We start from the raw sequence: 18,028 nt of genomic DNA, 5'->3' as shown, positions 1-18,028 counted from the left end.
TCCACTACGCCTTCCTGTATATCTTATTCAGCACCCACTTAGTTCCATGACATTAACTAGCCTATGTCCCAGAACACTTCTCTGACCACACATTAGATAGTATTTTATGACATTGGAAAAAATCCTAAACAGTTTACTAGTGTTGCACATGTTTTCTGTACAAAATGAGGAAATGTCTTCTCTAACTGAAACAGTGAGCACACTTCCCTTGACCTACACGAATGTTCAGTCTGTCTCTGACCCTGTTTCTGTGTTCAGTCACTGACCCACTTCCTCTCTCCCTCCAGGTCGTGTGGTGTCCAGAACAGATCCAGCCCTGTGGGCCATACGAGACCAGACCTGGAGAGCAGGCCCAGGCCGCCACCAGAGACCACCACCATGTCTTAACAGCCTGCGCCTACTCCTTAACACCCTGTCCCCCCAGCCCCTCTCACCATCCCCCTCCCTCCCTGTGGATGCCCCCCTGCCTGGTGGTGGTGGAGCCTCCTCTGGTGGGGAGATGAGCCTGCAGCAGCTGAGGGGGGATCGGGGGGGTTCTGGGTCCGAGAGGGACCTCCACTCAGCAGCCTCCTCCATCAGCCTCCCCTCCGTCAGGAAGGCCCCCAAGAAGAGACGCCTCTCCCTGCGCTCGCTGTTCAGCCGGCGCCACCGTGGGGACCGAGACCACAAGAGGAAATCACAGGACTTACAGGGCGTCGGTGTGGACGGGATCGCCAGCGTGGAGAGCATCCATTCAGAAATATGTCATGGAGACAAGACCTCGACGCTCTCCGCCCCTGTTGTGGCCTCTTCCTCCTCCGAGTTTCTGGAGTGTCCTCTCTGTCTCCTCCGCCACTCCAGAGACCGTTTCCCTGACATCATGACCTGCCACCACCGCTCCTGTGCTGATTGCCTGCGCCAATACTTACGGATAGAGATCAGTGAGTCGCGCGTCAACATCAGCTGTCCAGAGTGCTCTGAGCGGTTCAACCCCCACGACATCCGCATCATCCTGGGAGACCAGCCCCTCATGGAGAAGTACGAGGAGTTCATGTTGAGGCGATGGCTGGTGGCCGACCCAGACTGCCGCTGGTGCCCCGCCCCCGACTGCGGGTAAGAGACACACACCTTACGGCAATAGGCAGAGTTCGTCAGTCATTACAGTTCATTTTGTATTTCTATGTTACTAGTCCAAAGCTCTAACCACTAGGCTACCCTGCTGCCTCACCCGCTTGCTTAACCCCAAGCCAGCTGCACCAATGTGTCGGAGGAAACACAGTTCACCTGACGACCGAGGTCAGCCCGGCCCGCCACAAGGAGTCGCTGGAGTGCGATGCGCTAAATAAAGCCCTCCCATTGCCCCATGGTGTCCTCATGCAGTATTGATTCTAACTGAAACCTCTGGGACTAATGGCATCCATTTTTGTTTTTGTTGTCCTTTCCCCAGGTATGCAGTCATTGCCTTTGGCTGTGCCAGCTGTCCTAAGATCACATGTGGGCGTGAGGGTTGTGGCACAGAGTTCTGCTACCACTGTAAGCAGCTGTGGCACCCCAACCAGACGTGCGATGCCGCCCGGCAGCAGAGAGCCCAGAGCCTGAGGCTGCGCACCTTCCGTTCCTCGTCTCTCAACTACAGCCAGGAGAGTGGTGCTGCAGGTAACTCAGTCACGGCTCTGTCTGTCCGTCTGTTCACACAGAGGATGAATCTAATCTGTCCGTTCCTTCTCTCTCGCCGTCAACAGCCGATGACATCAAGCCGTGTCCGCGCTGCGCTGCTTACATCATCAAGATGAACGATGGCAGCTGTAACCACATGACCTGTGCCGTGTGCGGCTGTGAGTTCTGCTGGCTCTGCATGAAGGAGATCTCTGACCTGCACTACCTGAGGTGAGGTACATCACTATCTATACAGTAACCACAGTGTTCTGCATGAAGGAGATCTCTGACCTGCACTACCTGAGGTGAGGTACATCACTATCTATACAGTAACCACAGTGTTCTGCATGAAGGAGATCTCTGACCTGCACTACCTGAGGTGAGGTACATCACTATCTATACAGTAACCACAGTGTTCTGCATGAAGGAGATCTCTGACCTGCATTACCTGAGGTGAGGTACATCACTATCTATACAGTAACCACAGTGTTCTGCATGAAGGAGATCTCTGACCTGCACTACCTGAGGTGAGGGGGGGCGGTACCTCACTGCCTGAGGTGAGGAGGGGCGGTACCTCACTGCCTGAGGTGAGGAGGGGCGGTACCTCACTGCCTGAGGTGAGGAGGGGCGGTACCTCACTGCCTGAGGTGAGGAGGGGCGGTACCTCACTGCCTGAGGTGAGGAGGGGCGGTACCTCACTGCCTGAGGTGAGGAGGGGCGGTACCTCACTGCCTGAGGTGAGGAGGGGGGGTACCTCACTGCCTGAGGTGAGGAGGGGCGGGTACCTCACTGCCTGAGGTGAGGAGGGGCGGTACCTCACTGCCTGAGGTGAGGAGGGGCGGTACCTCACTGCCTGAGGTGAGGGGGCGGTAGAATATGTGGTTGTTTTGACCTACCTCATAGGCATTACATTCAATTAAGTCACTCTGGATCAGAGCGTTTGATAAATGACCAATGTTAGAAACACTGAACACACCGATTGGTACGTATGCTTTTCTGTTGCTCATTAGAAAAAGCTGATTTCAGTCTTGGAGGTGTGTTTCCTGACTGATTCTGCGTGTGGTTTATGATGATTGTCCCCATGAAACAGTCTGTTTTACTTCCTCAGAATCCCCAGAATGAGTCCAAGATAACTGAAGTTTTTGTCAGATGTTTTAGTTGAGCTGTTTGACGTCTAACTAAGGTGTTTGATGCAGTATTTCTCAGCCTGTTGTCTTCCGGAAACAAACATGGGTGGGTCTGTCTATTGGACAGAGAGCAATCACCACAGCTGTTCACCCCATGTTAGTGGGCAAATGGACCCAACCGTCATTTACATATTGTGTGACCCAAGGATGTTCCAAACTCCATTTTAGACGAGACAGACTTTGACAAATGATCCTATTTACACTTTGTAGTCAATTTTGACACTAGAATAACTTTCTGACTCATATTGATGCCACATGGGCTGTTTTCAAAGGGATGATTTGCTTTTTAAAGGCAGCTGCTCTTTAATATAAATGTCTATAACACATTGCTTTTTTCATTGAGTGAAGGGGATATGATTAGTTTGCACACATTGCTTTTCTAACCTGCCCTGACAGGGAAAGTAAAGTAACAAATCCCCCCCCCCCCAGCCCGTCAGGATGTACCTTCTGGGGTAAGAAGCCGTGGAGCAGGAAGAAGAAGATCCTGTGGCAGCTGGGCACGCTGGTGGGCGCTCCGGTGGGCATCGCTCTGATCGCTGGCATCGCCATCCCCGCCATGATCATAGGCATCCCTGTCTACGTGGGGAGGAAGGTGAGTTTGGACGCAGGAACTTGTTTAGAACTTTTTTTTTTAGGAATGTGTTTAGATGACCCTCATAAGCCACTGACACACACAGCTACAAACAGTTAAAGGAATCTGATTTTACTAGTAGCACATTGGAAACAGAGGGAAACAGGTGTGTAGTAGCACATTGGAAACAGGGAAGTATTTCATACAGCTACTGCTGTTGCTGCCAATGCTGCTACTGCTTTAAAGATAGAATCCTTAATTGCTACATACATTACTGGACTTATAAATTCATTATAGACAGGGCCTTCAGAAAGTGTTCACACCCCTTAACTTGTTCCACATTTTGATGTTACAGCCTGGATTAAATAGATTTGTCTCACCCATCAATAACACAATACCACAGTGAAAACATGTTTTTTTAGAATTTTTTGCCAATTTTATTGAAAATTAAATGCAGAAATATATAATTTACATAAGTATTCACACGCCTGAGTCAATGTTAAAATGACCTTTGGTAGCGATTTTATAGTTGACTTTTTCTGGGTAAGTCTCAAAGAGCTTTGCAGATCTGGGGCCTCATTTATCAATATTGAGTAATGCTAATTACGAACTAATTTAGAATGGTCGTACGCATAGAAAAAGTGTCCTATGAGAGCCATACGCACTCCGGTAGGAGAGAACCATTGAAATACCAATTGTTCTCAGTGCTCATGCACAACCTTGGCTATTTGCATTTTGAAATGCCCCAAATTAACATATGGTCAATCATCCCTTTAAATCATGTTTGGAATATACAACGCCATTTTATTTAACTGAAATAGAGGTGCTAGTGTTAAAGGTTGAGTACAACCAAAATGTTTTATTTGTCTTGCTCAGTTGTGGCTTGACCAGTAAAAGTAAAACCATAGCTACAACGTAGTTCCACCTGGGCCACCGCATTCAGCCAAAGCTACAGCGTAGTTCCACCACATTCAGCCAAAGCTACAGCGTAGTTCCACCACATTCAGCCAAAGCTACAACGCAGTTCCACCGGACCACCACATTCAGCCAAAGCTACAACGTAGTTCCACCACATTCAGCCAAAGCTACAACGTAGTTCCACCACATTCAGCCAAAGCTACAGCGTAGTTCCACCGCATTCAGCCAAAGCTACAACGTAGTTCCACCTGGCCACCACATTCAGCCAAAGCTACAACGTAGTTCCACCTGGGCACCACATTCAGCCAAAGCTACAGCGTAGTTCCACCTGGGCACCACATTCAGCCAAAGCTACAGCGTAGTTCCACCTGGGCACCACATTCAGCCAAAGCTACAACGTAGTTCCACCACATTCAGCCAAAGCTACAGCGTAGTTCCACCTGGGCACCACATTCAGCCAAAGCTACAAGGTAGTTCCACCACATTCAGCCAAAGCTACAACGTAGTTCCACCTGGGCCACCACATTCAGCCAAAGCTACAACGTAGTTTCCACCTGGGCCACCACATTCAGCCAAAGCTACAGCGTAGTTCCACCACATTCAGCCAAAGCTACAACGTAGTTCCACCACATTCAGCCAAAGCTACAACGTAGTTCCACCACATTCAGCCAAAGCTACAACGTAGTTTCCACCTGGGCCACCACATTCAGCCAAAGCTACAGCGTAGTTCCACCTGGGCACCACATTCAGCCAAAGCTACAACGTAGTTCCACCACATTCAGCCAAAGCTACAACGTAGTTCCACCACATTCAGCCAAAGCTACAACGTAGTTCCACCAAATTCAGCCAAAGCTACAACGTAGTTCCACCAAATTCAGCCAAAGCTACAACGTAGTTCCACCACATTCAGCCAAAGCTACAACGTAGTTCCACCACATTCAGCCAAAGCTACAGCGTAGTTCCACCACATTCAGCCAAAGCTACAACGTAGTTCCACCACATTCAGCCAAAGCTACAGCGTAGTTCCACCTGTGCCACAAAAAGGAAAAAAAATGCATGAAATGAAATGTATGCATTCACTACTGTAAGTCGCTCTGGATAAGAGCATCTGCTAAATGACAAAAAATGTAAAAATGCAGTAGGGGTACACTTAGCTGAAGTCCTTTTTATGAGGACACCTCCCCTCTTCTGCGTGAGTAAAAATGGAAGCACACACCTGCAGCTTGCAGATTTACCCTCTGAAGAATATAATCCACTGCTATTTTAACAATGAATAAAAAGCCTTGTTTTGCATTGGATGTCTTTATCTGACAGTTTGGCTGGCAACTCTTGTATTTATTGTCAAAAACAGCGTTTACCAGCTAACGGAACCCTGCAACATTTTACATTTACATTTTAGTCATTTAGCAGACGCTCTTATCCAGAGCGACTTACAGTAGTGAATGCATACATTTCATACATTTCATTTCATGCAACAAACATGGATGCATGACATGTTGGCAACATATGATTACATAGAATAACGAGCCACTAACTTTAGCTGAGCTCTAGTTGGAAGTAGGAACTTAGTTTATCATTTAAGATCAGGGTCATCCTTAATGAGGCTTTTGGAGGGGTTTGGTTTGGAGGGGTTTGGTTTGGAGGGGTTTGGTTTGGAGGGGTTTGGTTTGGAGGGGTTTGGTTTGGAGGGGTTTGGTTTGGAGGGATTTGGTTTGGAGGGATTTGGTTTGGAGGGGTTTGGTTTGGAGGGGTTTGGTTTGGAGGGGTTTGGTTTGGAGGGGTTGGGTTTGGAGGGGATGGGTTGGGTTTGGATGGGTTGGAGGGGTTGGAGGGTTTGGATGGGTTTGGATGGGTTTGGGTTGGAGGGGTTTGGATGGGTTTGGGTTGGAGGGGTTGGGTTTGGATGGGTTTGGGTTGGATGGGTTGGGTTGGGTTTGGATGGGTTGGGTTTGTTTTGGATGGGTTGGGTTTGGATGGGTTTGGTTGGGTTTGGATGGGTTTGGTTGGGTTTGGTTTGGAGGGGTTGGGTTTGGAGGGGTTGGGTTTGGAGGGTTGGGTTTGGAGGGGTTGGGTTTGGAGGGGTTGGGATGGGTTGGGATGGGTTTGGGTTGGGAGGGGTTTGGGATGGGTTGGGATGGGTTTGGATGGGTTTGGGTTGGAGGGGTTGGGTTTGGAGGGGTTGGGTTGGGTTTGGATGGGTTGGGTTGGGTTTGGATGGGTTGGATGGGTTGGAGGGTTTGGATGGGTTGGAGGGGTTTGGATGGGTTTGGGTTGGATGGGTTGGGTTGGGTTTGGATGGGTTGGGTTTGTTTTGGATGGGTTGGGTTTGGAGGGGTTTGGATGGGTTGGGTTTGGAGGGGTTTGGATGGGTTGGGTTTGGATGGGTTTGGATGGGTTGGGTTTGGATGGGTTGGGTTTGGTTTGGTTTGGATGGGTTGGGTTGGGTTGGGTTTGGATGGGTTGGGTTGGGTTTGGATGGGTTGGGTTGGGTTTGGATGGGTTGGGTTTGGTTTGGATGGGTTGGGTTTGGTTTGGATGGGTTGGGTTGGTTTGGATGGGTTGGATGGGTTGGGTTTGGTTTGGATGGGTTGGGTTTGGATGGGTTGGGTTTGGTTTGGATGGGATGGGTTGGGTTTGGATGGGTTGGGTTTGGTTTGGATGGGTTGGGTTTGGTTTGGATGGGATGGGTTGGGTTTGGATGGGTTGGGTTTGGATGGGTTGGGTTTGGTTTGGATGGGTTTGGTTTGGTTTGGATGGGTTGGGTTTGGTTTGGATGGGTTGGGTTGGGTTTGGTTTGGATGGGATGGGTTGGGTTTGGATGGGTTTGGATGGGTTGGGTTTGGATGGGATGGGTTTGGATGGGATGGGTTGGGTTTGGTTGGGTTTGGATGGGTTTGGTTGGGTTTGGATGGGTTGGGTTTGGATGGGTTGGGGTTGGGTTTTGTTGGGTTGGGTTTGGATGGGTTTGGTTTATCTATCTGGGGGCTGCTGCCGCAGTCCGTAATCCCCCTGTTAGTCTGTGACGTCCCTGTTACTGACGTATCCTCTAATTCCTCTTCTTCCTCCTCTATATCCCTTTCCTCCCCTCTTCCTCTTCTCTTCATCCCTCTCCTCCCCCCTCTTCTTCCTCCTCTATATCCCTTTTCTCCCCTCTTGTCTCTTCATCCATCGCTTTCCTCTCCTCCACTTCTCTTCCTCCTTCTCTTCCTCCAACTCGTCTCCTCTTCCTCCTCCCTCTCCTCTCAGATTCACAATCGCTATGAAGGAAAGGACATCTCCAAACACAAGAGGAACTTGGTGATAGCGGGGGGCGTGACCTTATCTGTCATTGTCTCCCCCGTGGTGGCAGCAGTTACTGTTGGTAAGTCCCTCGTGCTCTTACCTCTAGAGGTTAGTTGAGTTAAAATGTTAACTGGTCTCTATAGAACAAGACAAGCCATCTCCAATATCCTCTGTCAGTCCCAGGGGAACCTTGTATGATATTCTTCTTTAGTACGACATTCAGATCCACCATTAGCAGCAGCTTCTGTGGTTTTCTGATTGTGTGTCTGTGTCCAGGTATCGGCGTGCCCATCATGCTGGCATACGTCTATGGGGTGGTGCCCATCTCTCTGTGTCGCAGCGGTGGGTGTGGCGTCTCCGCCGGTAACGGGAAAGGGGTCCGCATCGAGTTTGATGACGAGAATGAGATGAACGTCGGAAGTGCAGCGGCTGCAACTGGTGAGTTATCATAACCGCTGCTCACCACCACCTACCGCTCACCACCACCACCCACCGCTCATCAACACCACCTACCGCTCACCACCACCACCCACCGCTCACCAACACCGCTCACCGCTCATCAACACCGCCCACCACCCACCGCTCATCAACACCACCCACCGCTCATCAACACCACCCACCGCTCACCACCACCACCACCAACACCACCCACCACCACTCACCATCACTCACCGCTCATCAACACCACCCACCACCACCCACCATCACTCACCGCTCATCAACACCACCCACCACCACTCACCGCTCATCAACACCACCCACCACCACTCACCATCACTCACCGCTCACCAACACCACCCACCACCATCACTCACCGCTCACCAACACCACCCACCACCATCACTCACCGCTCACCAACACCACCCACCACCATCACTCACCGCTCATCAACACCGCCCACCGCTCATCAACACCGCCCCACCACCGCCCACCGCTTAACACCGCCCACCACCGCCCACCGCTCATCAACACCGCCCACCACCGCCCACCGCTTAACACCGCCCACCGCTCATCAACACCACCCACCGCTCATCAACACCACTGCCCACCACCCACCGCTCATCACCACCGCCCACCACCCACCGCTCATCACCACCACCCACCGCTCATCACCACCACCCACCGCTCATCAACACCGCCCACCACCGCTCATCAACACCGCCCACCACCGCTCATCAACACCGCCCACCACCGCTCATCAACACCGCCCACCACCGCTCATCAACACCGCCCACCACCGCTCATCAACACCGCCCACCACCGCTCATCAACACCGCCCACCACCGCTCATCAACACCGCCCACCACCGCTCATCAACACCGCCCACCACCGCTCATCAACACCACCCACCACCATCACTCACCGCTCATCCACACCGCCCACCACTCACCGCTCATCCACACCGCCCACCACTCACCGCTCATCCACACCGCTCACCGCTCATCCACACCGCTCACCGCTCATCAACACCACTCACCGCTCATCAACACCACCCACCGCTCATCAACACCACCCACCACCGCTCATCAACACCGCCCACCACCATCACTCACCGCTCATCAACACCACTCACCGCTCATCAACACCACTTACCGCTCATCAACACCACCCACCGCTCATCAACACCACCCACCACCGCCCATCAGCACCGCTCATCAACACCACTCACCGCTCATCAACACCGCTCACCGCTCATCAACACCGCTCACCGCTCATCAACACCGCTCACCGCTCATCAACACCACCCACCGCTCACCGCTCATCAACACCACCCACCACCATCACTCACCGCTCATCAACATCACTCACCGCTCATCAACATCACTCACCGCTCATCAACACCGCCCACCACCATCACTCACCGCTCATCCACACCGCCCACCACTCACCGCTCATCCACACCGCCCACCACTCACCGCTCATCCACACCGCTCACCGCTCATCCACACCGCTCACCGCTCATCAACACCACTCACCACTCATCAACACCACCCACCGCTCATCAACACCACCCACCACCGCTCATCAACACCGCCCACCACCATCACTCACCGCTCATCAACACCACTCACCGCTCATCAACACCACTTACCGCTCATCAACACCACCCACCGCTCATCAACACCACCCACCACCGCCCATCAACACCACCCACCACCGCTCATCAGCACCGCTCATCAACACCACTCACCGCTCATCAACACCACTCACCGCTCATCAACACCACTCACCGCTCATCAACACCGCTCACCGCTCATCAACACCGCTCACCGCTCATCAACACCACCCACCGCTCACCGCTCATCAACACCACCCACCACCATCACTCACCGCTCATCAACATCACTCACCGCTCATCAACATCACTCACCGCTCATCAACACCGCCCACCACTCACCACTCATCAACACCGCCCACCGCTCATCAACACCACCCACCACCATCACTCACCGCTCATCAACACCACCCACCACCATCACTCACCGCTCATCAACACCACCCACCACCATCACTCACCGCTCATCAACATCACTCACCGCTCATCAACACCGCCCACCACTCACTGCTCATCAACACCGCCCACCACTCATCAACACCGCCCACCACTCACCACTCATCAACACCGCCCACCACCCACCGCTCATCAACACCGCCCATCACTCACCGCTCATCAACAACGCCCACCACTCACCGCTCATCAACACCGCCCACCGCTCATCAACACCGCCCACCGCTCATCAACACCACCGCTCATCAACACCACCCACCACCGCCCACCGCTCATCAACACCACCACCCACCGCTCGTCAACACCACCACCCACCGCTCGTCAACACCACCACCCACCGCTCGTCAACACCACCACCCACCGCTCGTCAACACCACCACCCACCGCTCGTCAACACCACCACCCACCGCTCGTCAACACCACCCACCACCGCTCGTCAACACCACCCACCACCGCTCGTCAACACCACCACTCATCTGCTCCACTCTCTTGGGCCCTGTTCAAGGCTGCATGGTTCGACCAGGCTGGTCTATATAATAATCTATCCTTGGGCCCTGTTCAGTAGACACACATTGCAGATAAAAATATAATGAATAGAGCAGTCGTAATCTCTTATTACATATCAGAGAGAGAAATATGTTACTGAGAACAAAAGTCCTTCTGAACATTATCCACAATGTATCGTGTCCTGCTGAACATGGCCCTGTTCTCCTGTGTTCTGTGGCATCATGTACTATATTATTCTCCTCAGACGCCACATCAGTGGCAGAGACCAGACACAACCCCAGCATCGGAGAGGGCAGCGTGGGGGGCATGACAGGCAGTCTGAGTGCCAGCGGGAGCCACGTGGACAGGATGGGCGCCATGAGGGACAACCTGAGTGAGAACGCCTCTACCATGGCTCTGGCTGGGGCCAGCATCACCGGATCTCTGTCTGGCAGCGCCATGGTCAACTGTTATAACAGGTAGGGTACTAGAGCGGAGAAGCCATAATCCCTTTAATTTACTGTTCAGAATAATTCAGGCTTCTTTAGAAGTCTGTCTTTCATTTCATAGGAAGTTATGGTCCTTTTAGGTACACAGTGCATTCTTAAAGTATTCAGACCCCTTGATCTTTTTCCACATTTTGTTACGTTACAGCCTTATTCTAAAATGGATTAAATCGTTTTTTTCTCTCAATCAACACACACTACCCAATAATAACAAAGCAAAATGTTTTCAAATGTATTACAAATAAAAAAACTAACATGCCATTTACATAGGCATTCAGACCCTTTACTCAGTACTTTGTTGAAGCACATTTGGCAGGGATACCAGCCTCAAGTCTTCTTGGGTATGACGCAACAAGCTTTGCACACTTGTATTTGGTGTTTCTCCCATTCTTCTCTGCAGATAATCTCAAGCTCTGTCAGGTAGGATGTGGAGCGTCGCTGCACAGCTATTTTCAGGTCTCTCCACAGATGTTCGATCGGGTTCAAGTCCAGGCTCTGGCTGGGCCACTCGAGGACATTCAGAGACTTGTCCCGAAGCCACTTCTGCGTTGTTTTGGCTGTGTGCTTAGGGTCATTGTCCTGTTGGAAGGTGACCCTTCGCCCCAGTCTGAGGTCCTGAGAGCTCTGGAGCAGATTTTCATCAAGGATCTCTATGTACTTTCTTCCGTTCGTCTTTCCCTCGATCCAGACTGGTCTCCCAGTCCCTGCCTCTGAAAAACATCCCCACAACATGATGCTGCCACCACCATGCTTCACCGTAGGGATGGTGCCAGTTTTCCTCCAAACGTGACGTTTGGCATTCAGGCCAAAGAGTTCAATCTTGGTTTCATCAGACCAGAGAATCTTGTTTCTCATGGTCTGAGAGTCTTTAGGTGCCTTTTGGCAAACTCCAAGCGGACTGGCATGTGTCTTTTACTGATGAGTGGCTTCCATCTGGCCACTACCATAAAGGCCTGATTGGTGGAGTGCTGCAGAGATGGTTTTCCTTCTGGAAGGTTCTCCCATCTCCACAGAGGAACTCTTGAGATCTGTTAGAGTGACCATCGGGTTTTTGGTCACCTCCCTGACCAAGGCCCTTCTCCCCTGATTGATCAGTTTGGCCAGGTGGGCCAGCTCTTGGGTGAAGGAGAAATGGGGAAGGCTTGGGAAAGTTGCTGTGGGGGGTGCAGGGGTGTTGACCAGGGTAGGGGTAGCCAGGTGGAAAGCATGGCCAGCTGTAGAAAAACGCTTATTGAAATTCTCAATTATCGTAGATGACAGTGTTTCCTAGCCTCAGTGCAGTGGGCAGCTGGGAGGAGGTTATCTTATTGTCCATGGACTTTAAATTGTCCCAGAACTTTTTGGAGTTTGTGCTACAGGATGCAAATTTCTGTTTGAAAAAGCTTGCTTTTGCTTTCCTAACTTCCCTGAAAAGTTGCATATCGCTGGGGCTGTTCGATGCTAATGCAGTATGCCACAGGATGTTTTTGTGCTGGTCAAGTGCAGTCAGATCTGGAGTGAACCAAGGGCTGTTCTTAGTTCCAAATTCTTTGAATGGGGCATGCTTATTTAAGATGGTGAGGAAAGCACTTTTAAAGAATCCTCTACTGACGGAATGAGATCAATATCCTTCCAGGATACCCAGGCCAGGTAGATTAGAAAAGCCTGCTCGCTGAAGTGTTTTAGGGAGTGTTTGACAGTGATGAGGGGTGGTTGTTTGACCGCTAACCCATTATGGACGCAGGCAGTGATCGCTGAGATCCTGGTTGAAGACAGCAGAGGTGTATTTAGAGGGCAGGTTGGTCAGGATGATATCGTTGAGGGTGTCCGTGTTTACGGATTTAGGGTTGTGCCTGGTAGGTTCCATGATAATTTGCGTGAGATTGAGGGCATCAAGCTTAGATTGTAGGAAGGCCGGGGTGTTAAGCATGTCCCAGTTTAGTTCACCTAACAGTACAAACTCTGAAGATAAATGTGGGGGCAATTAATTCACATATGGTGTCCAGGGCACAGCTGGGGGCTGAGGGGTGTCTGTAACAAGCGGCAACAGTGAGACTTATTTCTGGAAGGTGAATTTTTTAAAGTAGAAGCTCTAACTGTTTTGACACAGACCTGGGTAGTAAGACAGAACTCTGCACGCTATCTCTGCAGTAGATTGCAACTCCTCCCCCTTTGGCAGAAAATGTTGGGGATGGAAATCTCAGAATTTTTGGTGGCCTTCCTAAGCCAGGATTCAGACACGGCTAGGACATCAGGGTTGGCGGAGTGTGCTAAAGCAGTGAATAAAACAAACTTAGGGAGGAGGCTTCTAATGTTAATATGCATGAAACCAAGGCTTTTACAGTTACAGAAGTCAACAAATGAGAGCGCCTGGGGAATAGGTGTAGTACTGGGGGCTAAATGGCCTGGGTTAACCTCTACATCACCAGAGGAACAGAGGAGGAGTAGGTTAAGGGTACGGCTAAAGGCTATAAGAACTGGTCGTCTAGTGCGTTGGGGACAGAGTAAAAGGAGCAGATTTCTGGGCACGGAAGAATAGATTCAAGGCATAATGTACAGACAAGGGTATGGTAGGATGTGAGTACAGTGGAGGTAAACCTAGGCGTTGAGAGGTTGTGTCTCTGGAGGGACAAGTTTAGCCAGGTGAGGTCTCTGCATGTGTGTGGGGTGAGACGAAAGAGCTATCTAAGGCATTTTGAGCGGGACTGAAGGCTCTACAGTGAAATAAAATAGTAAACTAGCCAAGACAGCAGTAGACAAGGCATGTTGACATTAGAGAGGCATAAAGCAATCACAGGTGTTGATCAGGAGAGGTAAGACAACGGTTAAATAGCGATGAATGGGCAGAGCGGGTCAGTGAGGTACATACAGGACCTGAGTTCAAGGCTGGGGCCGACAGATAAACAAAATGAGGTACCGTGTTATTGAAACAGTCCAGGGTGCATCAGCTGTGTAGCCGAGTGATCATAGGGTCCAATGAGCAGTAATAGGTGAGTCAGGGAGCCGTTCGGTAGTTGCTACTACGCTAGGCGAGCGGGAGACATGGTGTTCAGAAAGCTAGCGGGCCGGGATAGCAGATGGGTCTTCGGTGACATCGCAACGGAAAAGCCTGTTGAAACTACATCGGACAATTACGTCGGCAGACCAGTCGCGATGGATCGGTGGGGCTCCGTGTCAACAACAAAGGGTCCAGGCCAATTCGCAAAAGAGGTATAGCCCAATAATTAGCTGGTATACTCTGTCGGCTGGCTGGGAGATGGTCCTAGCTCGAGGCTAACTGGTGCTTGCTTCGGGACAGAGGCATAAGCCAACTATAGCCACTCGGTAGCAGCTAGTCAACAGAGCAGCAATAGTTGAGTCAGGGTGCCGTTCACTACTACGCTAGGCGAGCAGGGGACACAGCGTTCAGAAAAGCTAGCGGGCCGGGGCGAGTAGATGGTTCTTTGGCGACATCGTAACAGAATAGCCTGCTGAGACCACATTGGGTGATAACGTCAAATTTATTTATATAGCCCTTCTTAGATCAGCTGATATCTCAAAGTGCTGTACAGAAACCCAGCCTAAAACCCCAAACAGCAAGCAATGCAGGTGTGGAAGCACGGTGGCTAGGAAAAACTCCCTAGAAAGGCCAAAACCTAGGAAGAAACCTAGAGAGGAACCAGGCTCTGACGGGTGGCCAGTCCTCTTCTGGCTGTGCCGGGTGGAGATAACAGAACATGGCCAAGATGTTCATAAATGACCAGCATGGTCAAATAATAATAATAATCACAGTGGTTGTCGAGGGTGCAACAGGTCAGCACCTCAGGAGTAAATGTCAGTTGGCTTTTCATAGCCAATCATTGAAAGTATCTCTACCGCTCCTGCTTTCTCTATAGAGTTGAAAATAGCAGGTCTGAGACAGGTAGCACGTCCAGTGAACAGGTCAGGGTTCCATAGCCGCAGGCAGAACAGTTGAAACTGGAGCAGTAGCACAGCCAGGTGGACTGGAGACAGCAAGGAGTCATCATGTCAGGTAGTCCTGAGGCATGGTCCTAGGGCTCAGGTCACCGAGAGAGAGAGAGAGAAAGAAAGAAAGAAAGAGAAAGAGAGAATTAGAGAGAGCATATTTAAATTCACACAGGACACCGGATAAGACAGGAGAAATACTCCAGATATAACAGACTGACCCTAGCCCCCCGACACATAAACTACTGCAGCATAAATACTAGAGGCAGAGACAGGAGGGGTCAGGAGACACTGGCCCCATCCAATGATGCCCCCGGACAGGGCCAAACAGGCATGATATAACCCCACCCACTTTGCCAAAGCACAGCCCCCACACCACTAGAGGGATATCTTCAACCACCAACTTACCATCCTGAGACAAGACCGAGTATAGCCCACAAACATCTCTGCCACGGCACAACCCAAGGAGGGGCGCCAACCCAGACAGGAAGACCACGTCAGTGACTCAACCCACTCAAGTGACGCACCCCTCCTAGGGACGGCATGGAAGAGCACCAGTAAGCCAGTGACTCAGCCCCTGTAATAGGGTTTGAGGCAGAGAATCCCAGTGGAGAAGGGGGAACCGGCCAGGCAGAGACAGCAAGGGCGGTTCGTTGCTCCAGAGCCTTTCTGTTAACCTTCACACTCCTGGGCCAGACTACACTCAATCATAGGACCTACTGAAGAGATGAGTCTTCAAGAAAGACTTAAAGGTTGAGACCGAGTCTGCATCTCACATGGGCAGGCAGACCATTCCTTGAAAAATGGAGCTCTATAGGAGAAAGCCCTGCCTCCAGCTGTTTGCTTAGAAATTCTAGGGACAATTAGGAGGCCTGCGTCTTGTAACCGTAGCGTACGTGTAGGTATGTACGGCAGGACCAAATCGGAAAGATAGGTAGGAGCAAGCCCATGTAATGCTTTGTAGGTTAGCAGTAAAACCTTGAAATCAGCCCTTGTCTTAACAGGAAGCCAGTGTAGGGAGGCTAGCACTGGAGTAATATGATCAAATTTGTAGGTTCTAGTCAGTGCTAAATACGGCTGCTAGAATCCTAACTGAAGTTTATTTAGTGCTTTATCCGTGTAGCCGGAAAGTAGAGCATTGCAGTAGTCTAACCTAGAAGTAACAAAAGCATGGATTAATTTTTCTGCATCAATTTTGGACAGAGAATTTCTGATCTTTGCAATGTTACGCAGATGGAAAAAAAGCTGTCCTTGAAACAATCTTGATATGTTCGTCAGAAGAGAGATCAGGGTCCAGAGTAACGCCGAGGTCCTTCACAGTTTTATTTGAGACGACTGTACAACCAAGATTCATTGTCAATTTCAACAGAAGATCTTTGTTTCTTGGGACCTAGAACAAGCATCTCTGTTTTGTCCGAGTTTAAAAGCATTAAGTTTGCAGCCATCCACTTCCTTATGTCTGAAACACAGGCTTCCAGCGAGGGCAATTTTGGGGCTTCACCATGTTTCATAGAAATGGACAGCTGTGTGTCATCCGCATAGCAGTGAAAGTTAACATTATGTTTTCGAATGACATCCCCAAGAGGTAAAATATATAGTGAAAACAATAGTGGTCCTAAAACGGAACCTTGAGGAACACCTAAATTTACAATTGGTTTGTCAGAGGACAAACCATTCACAGAAACAAACTGATATCTTTCCGACAGATAAGATCTAAACCAGGCCAGAACTTGTCCGTGTAGACCAATTTGGGTTTCCAATCTCTCCAAAAGAATGTGGTGATTGATGGTATCAAAAGCAGCCCTAAGGTCTAGGAGCACGAGGACAGATGCAGAGCCTCGGTCTGACACCATTAAAAGGTCATTTACCACCTTCACAAGTGCAGTTTCAGTGCTATGATGGGGTCTAAAACCAGACTGAAGCATTTCGTATACATTGTTTGTCTTCAGAAAGGCAGTGAGTTGCTGCACAACAGCTTTTTCAAACATTTTTGAGAGGAATGGGAGATTCGATATAGACCGATTTAGTTTTTTAAATATTTTCTGGGTCAAGGTTTGGCTTTTTCAAGAGAGGCTTTATTACTGCCACTTTTAGTGAGTTTGGTACACATCCGGTGGATAGAGAGCTGTTTATTATGTTCAACATAGGAGGGCCAAGTACAGAAAGCAGCTCTTTCAGTAGTTTAGTTGGAATAGGGTCCAGTATGCAGCTTGAAGGTTTAGAGGCCATGATTATTTTCATCATTCTGTCAAGAGATATAGGACTAAAACACTTGAGTGTCTCCCTTGATCCTAGGTCCTGACAGAGTTGTGCAGACTCAGGACAACTGAGCTTTGGATTTAAAGAGGAGTCCGTAATTTGCTTTCTAATGATATTTTCCTCAAAGAAGTTCATGAATTTATTACTGCTGAAGTGAAAGCCATCCTCTCTTGGGGAATGCTTCTTTTTAGTTAGCTTTGCGACAGTGTCAAAAATAAATTTCGGATTGTTCTTATTTTCCTCAATTAGGTTGGAAAAATAGGATGATCGAGCAGCAGTGAGGGCTCTTCGATACTGCACGGTACTGTCTTTCCAAGCTAGTCGGAAGACTTCCAGTTTGGTGTGGCGCCATTTCCGTTCCAATTTTCTGGAAGCTTGCTTCAGAGCTCAGGTATTTTCTGTATACCAGGGAGCTAGTTTCTTATGACAAATGTTTTTCGTTTTTAGGGGTGCAGCTGCATCTAGGTTATTGCGCAAGGTTAAATTGAGTTCCTCGGTTAGGTGGTTAACTGATTTTTGTCCTCTGACGTCCTTGGGTAGGCAGAGGGAGTCTGGAAGGGCATCAAGGAATCTTTGGGTTGTCAGAGAATTTATAGCACGACTTTTGATGCTCCTTGGTTGGGGTCTGAGCAGATTATTTGTTGCGATTGCAAACGTAATAAAATGGTGGTCCAGGATTATGAGGGAAAAACATTAAGATCCACAACATTTATTCCACGGGACAAAACTAGGTCCAGAGTATGACTGTGGC

General features: G+C 50.0%; 1 protein-coding gene across 50 annotated transcripts in view; it reads left to right on the top strand.

Moving 5' to 3' along the window:
* Positions 1-363: 363 nt before the first annotated feature.
* rnf19a (ring finger protein 19A, RBR E3 ubiquitin protein ligase) overlaps positions 364-18,028 on the top strand; it is a 25,118-nt gene continuing 7,453 nt past the window's right edge. For all 50 annotated transcript variants that reach the window (XM_029736152.1, XM_029736157.1, XM_029736168.1 and 47 more), the window contains exons 1-7: positions 364-1,092; positions 1,427-1,635; positions 1,722-1,866; positions 3,252-3,414; positions 7,558-7,672; positions 7,870-8,031; positions 10,854-11,067. In XM_029736152.1, coding sequence (XP_029592012.1) covers positions 500-1,092; positions 1,427-1,635; positions 1,722-1,866; positions 3,252-3,414; positions 7,558-7,672; positions 7,870-8,031; positions 10,854-11,067 — 1,601 coding nt within the window. In that variant the 5' untranslated portion in view covers positions 364-499. The remainder of the gene's footprint in view (positions 1,093-1,426; positions 1,636-1,721; positions 1,867-3,251; positions 3,415-7,557; positions 7,673-7,869; positions 8,032-10,853; positions 11,068-18,028) is intronic.

The sequence above is a fragment of the Salmo trutta genome, chromosome 36 (genome assembly GCF_901001165.1).
Source record: "Salmo trutta chromosome 36, fSalTru1.1, whole genome shotgun sequence".
Classification (NCBI taxonomy): Eukaryota; Metazoa; Chordata; class Actinopteri; order Salmoniformes; family Salmonidae; genus Salmo; species Salmo trutta.
The sequence above is the reverse complement of the archived record's forward strand: the minus strand, read 5'-3'. Positions and strand labels throughout refer to the sequence as shown.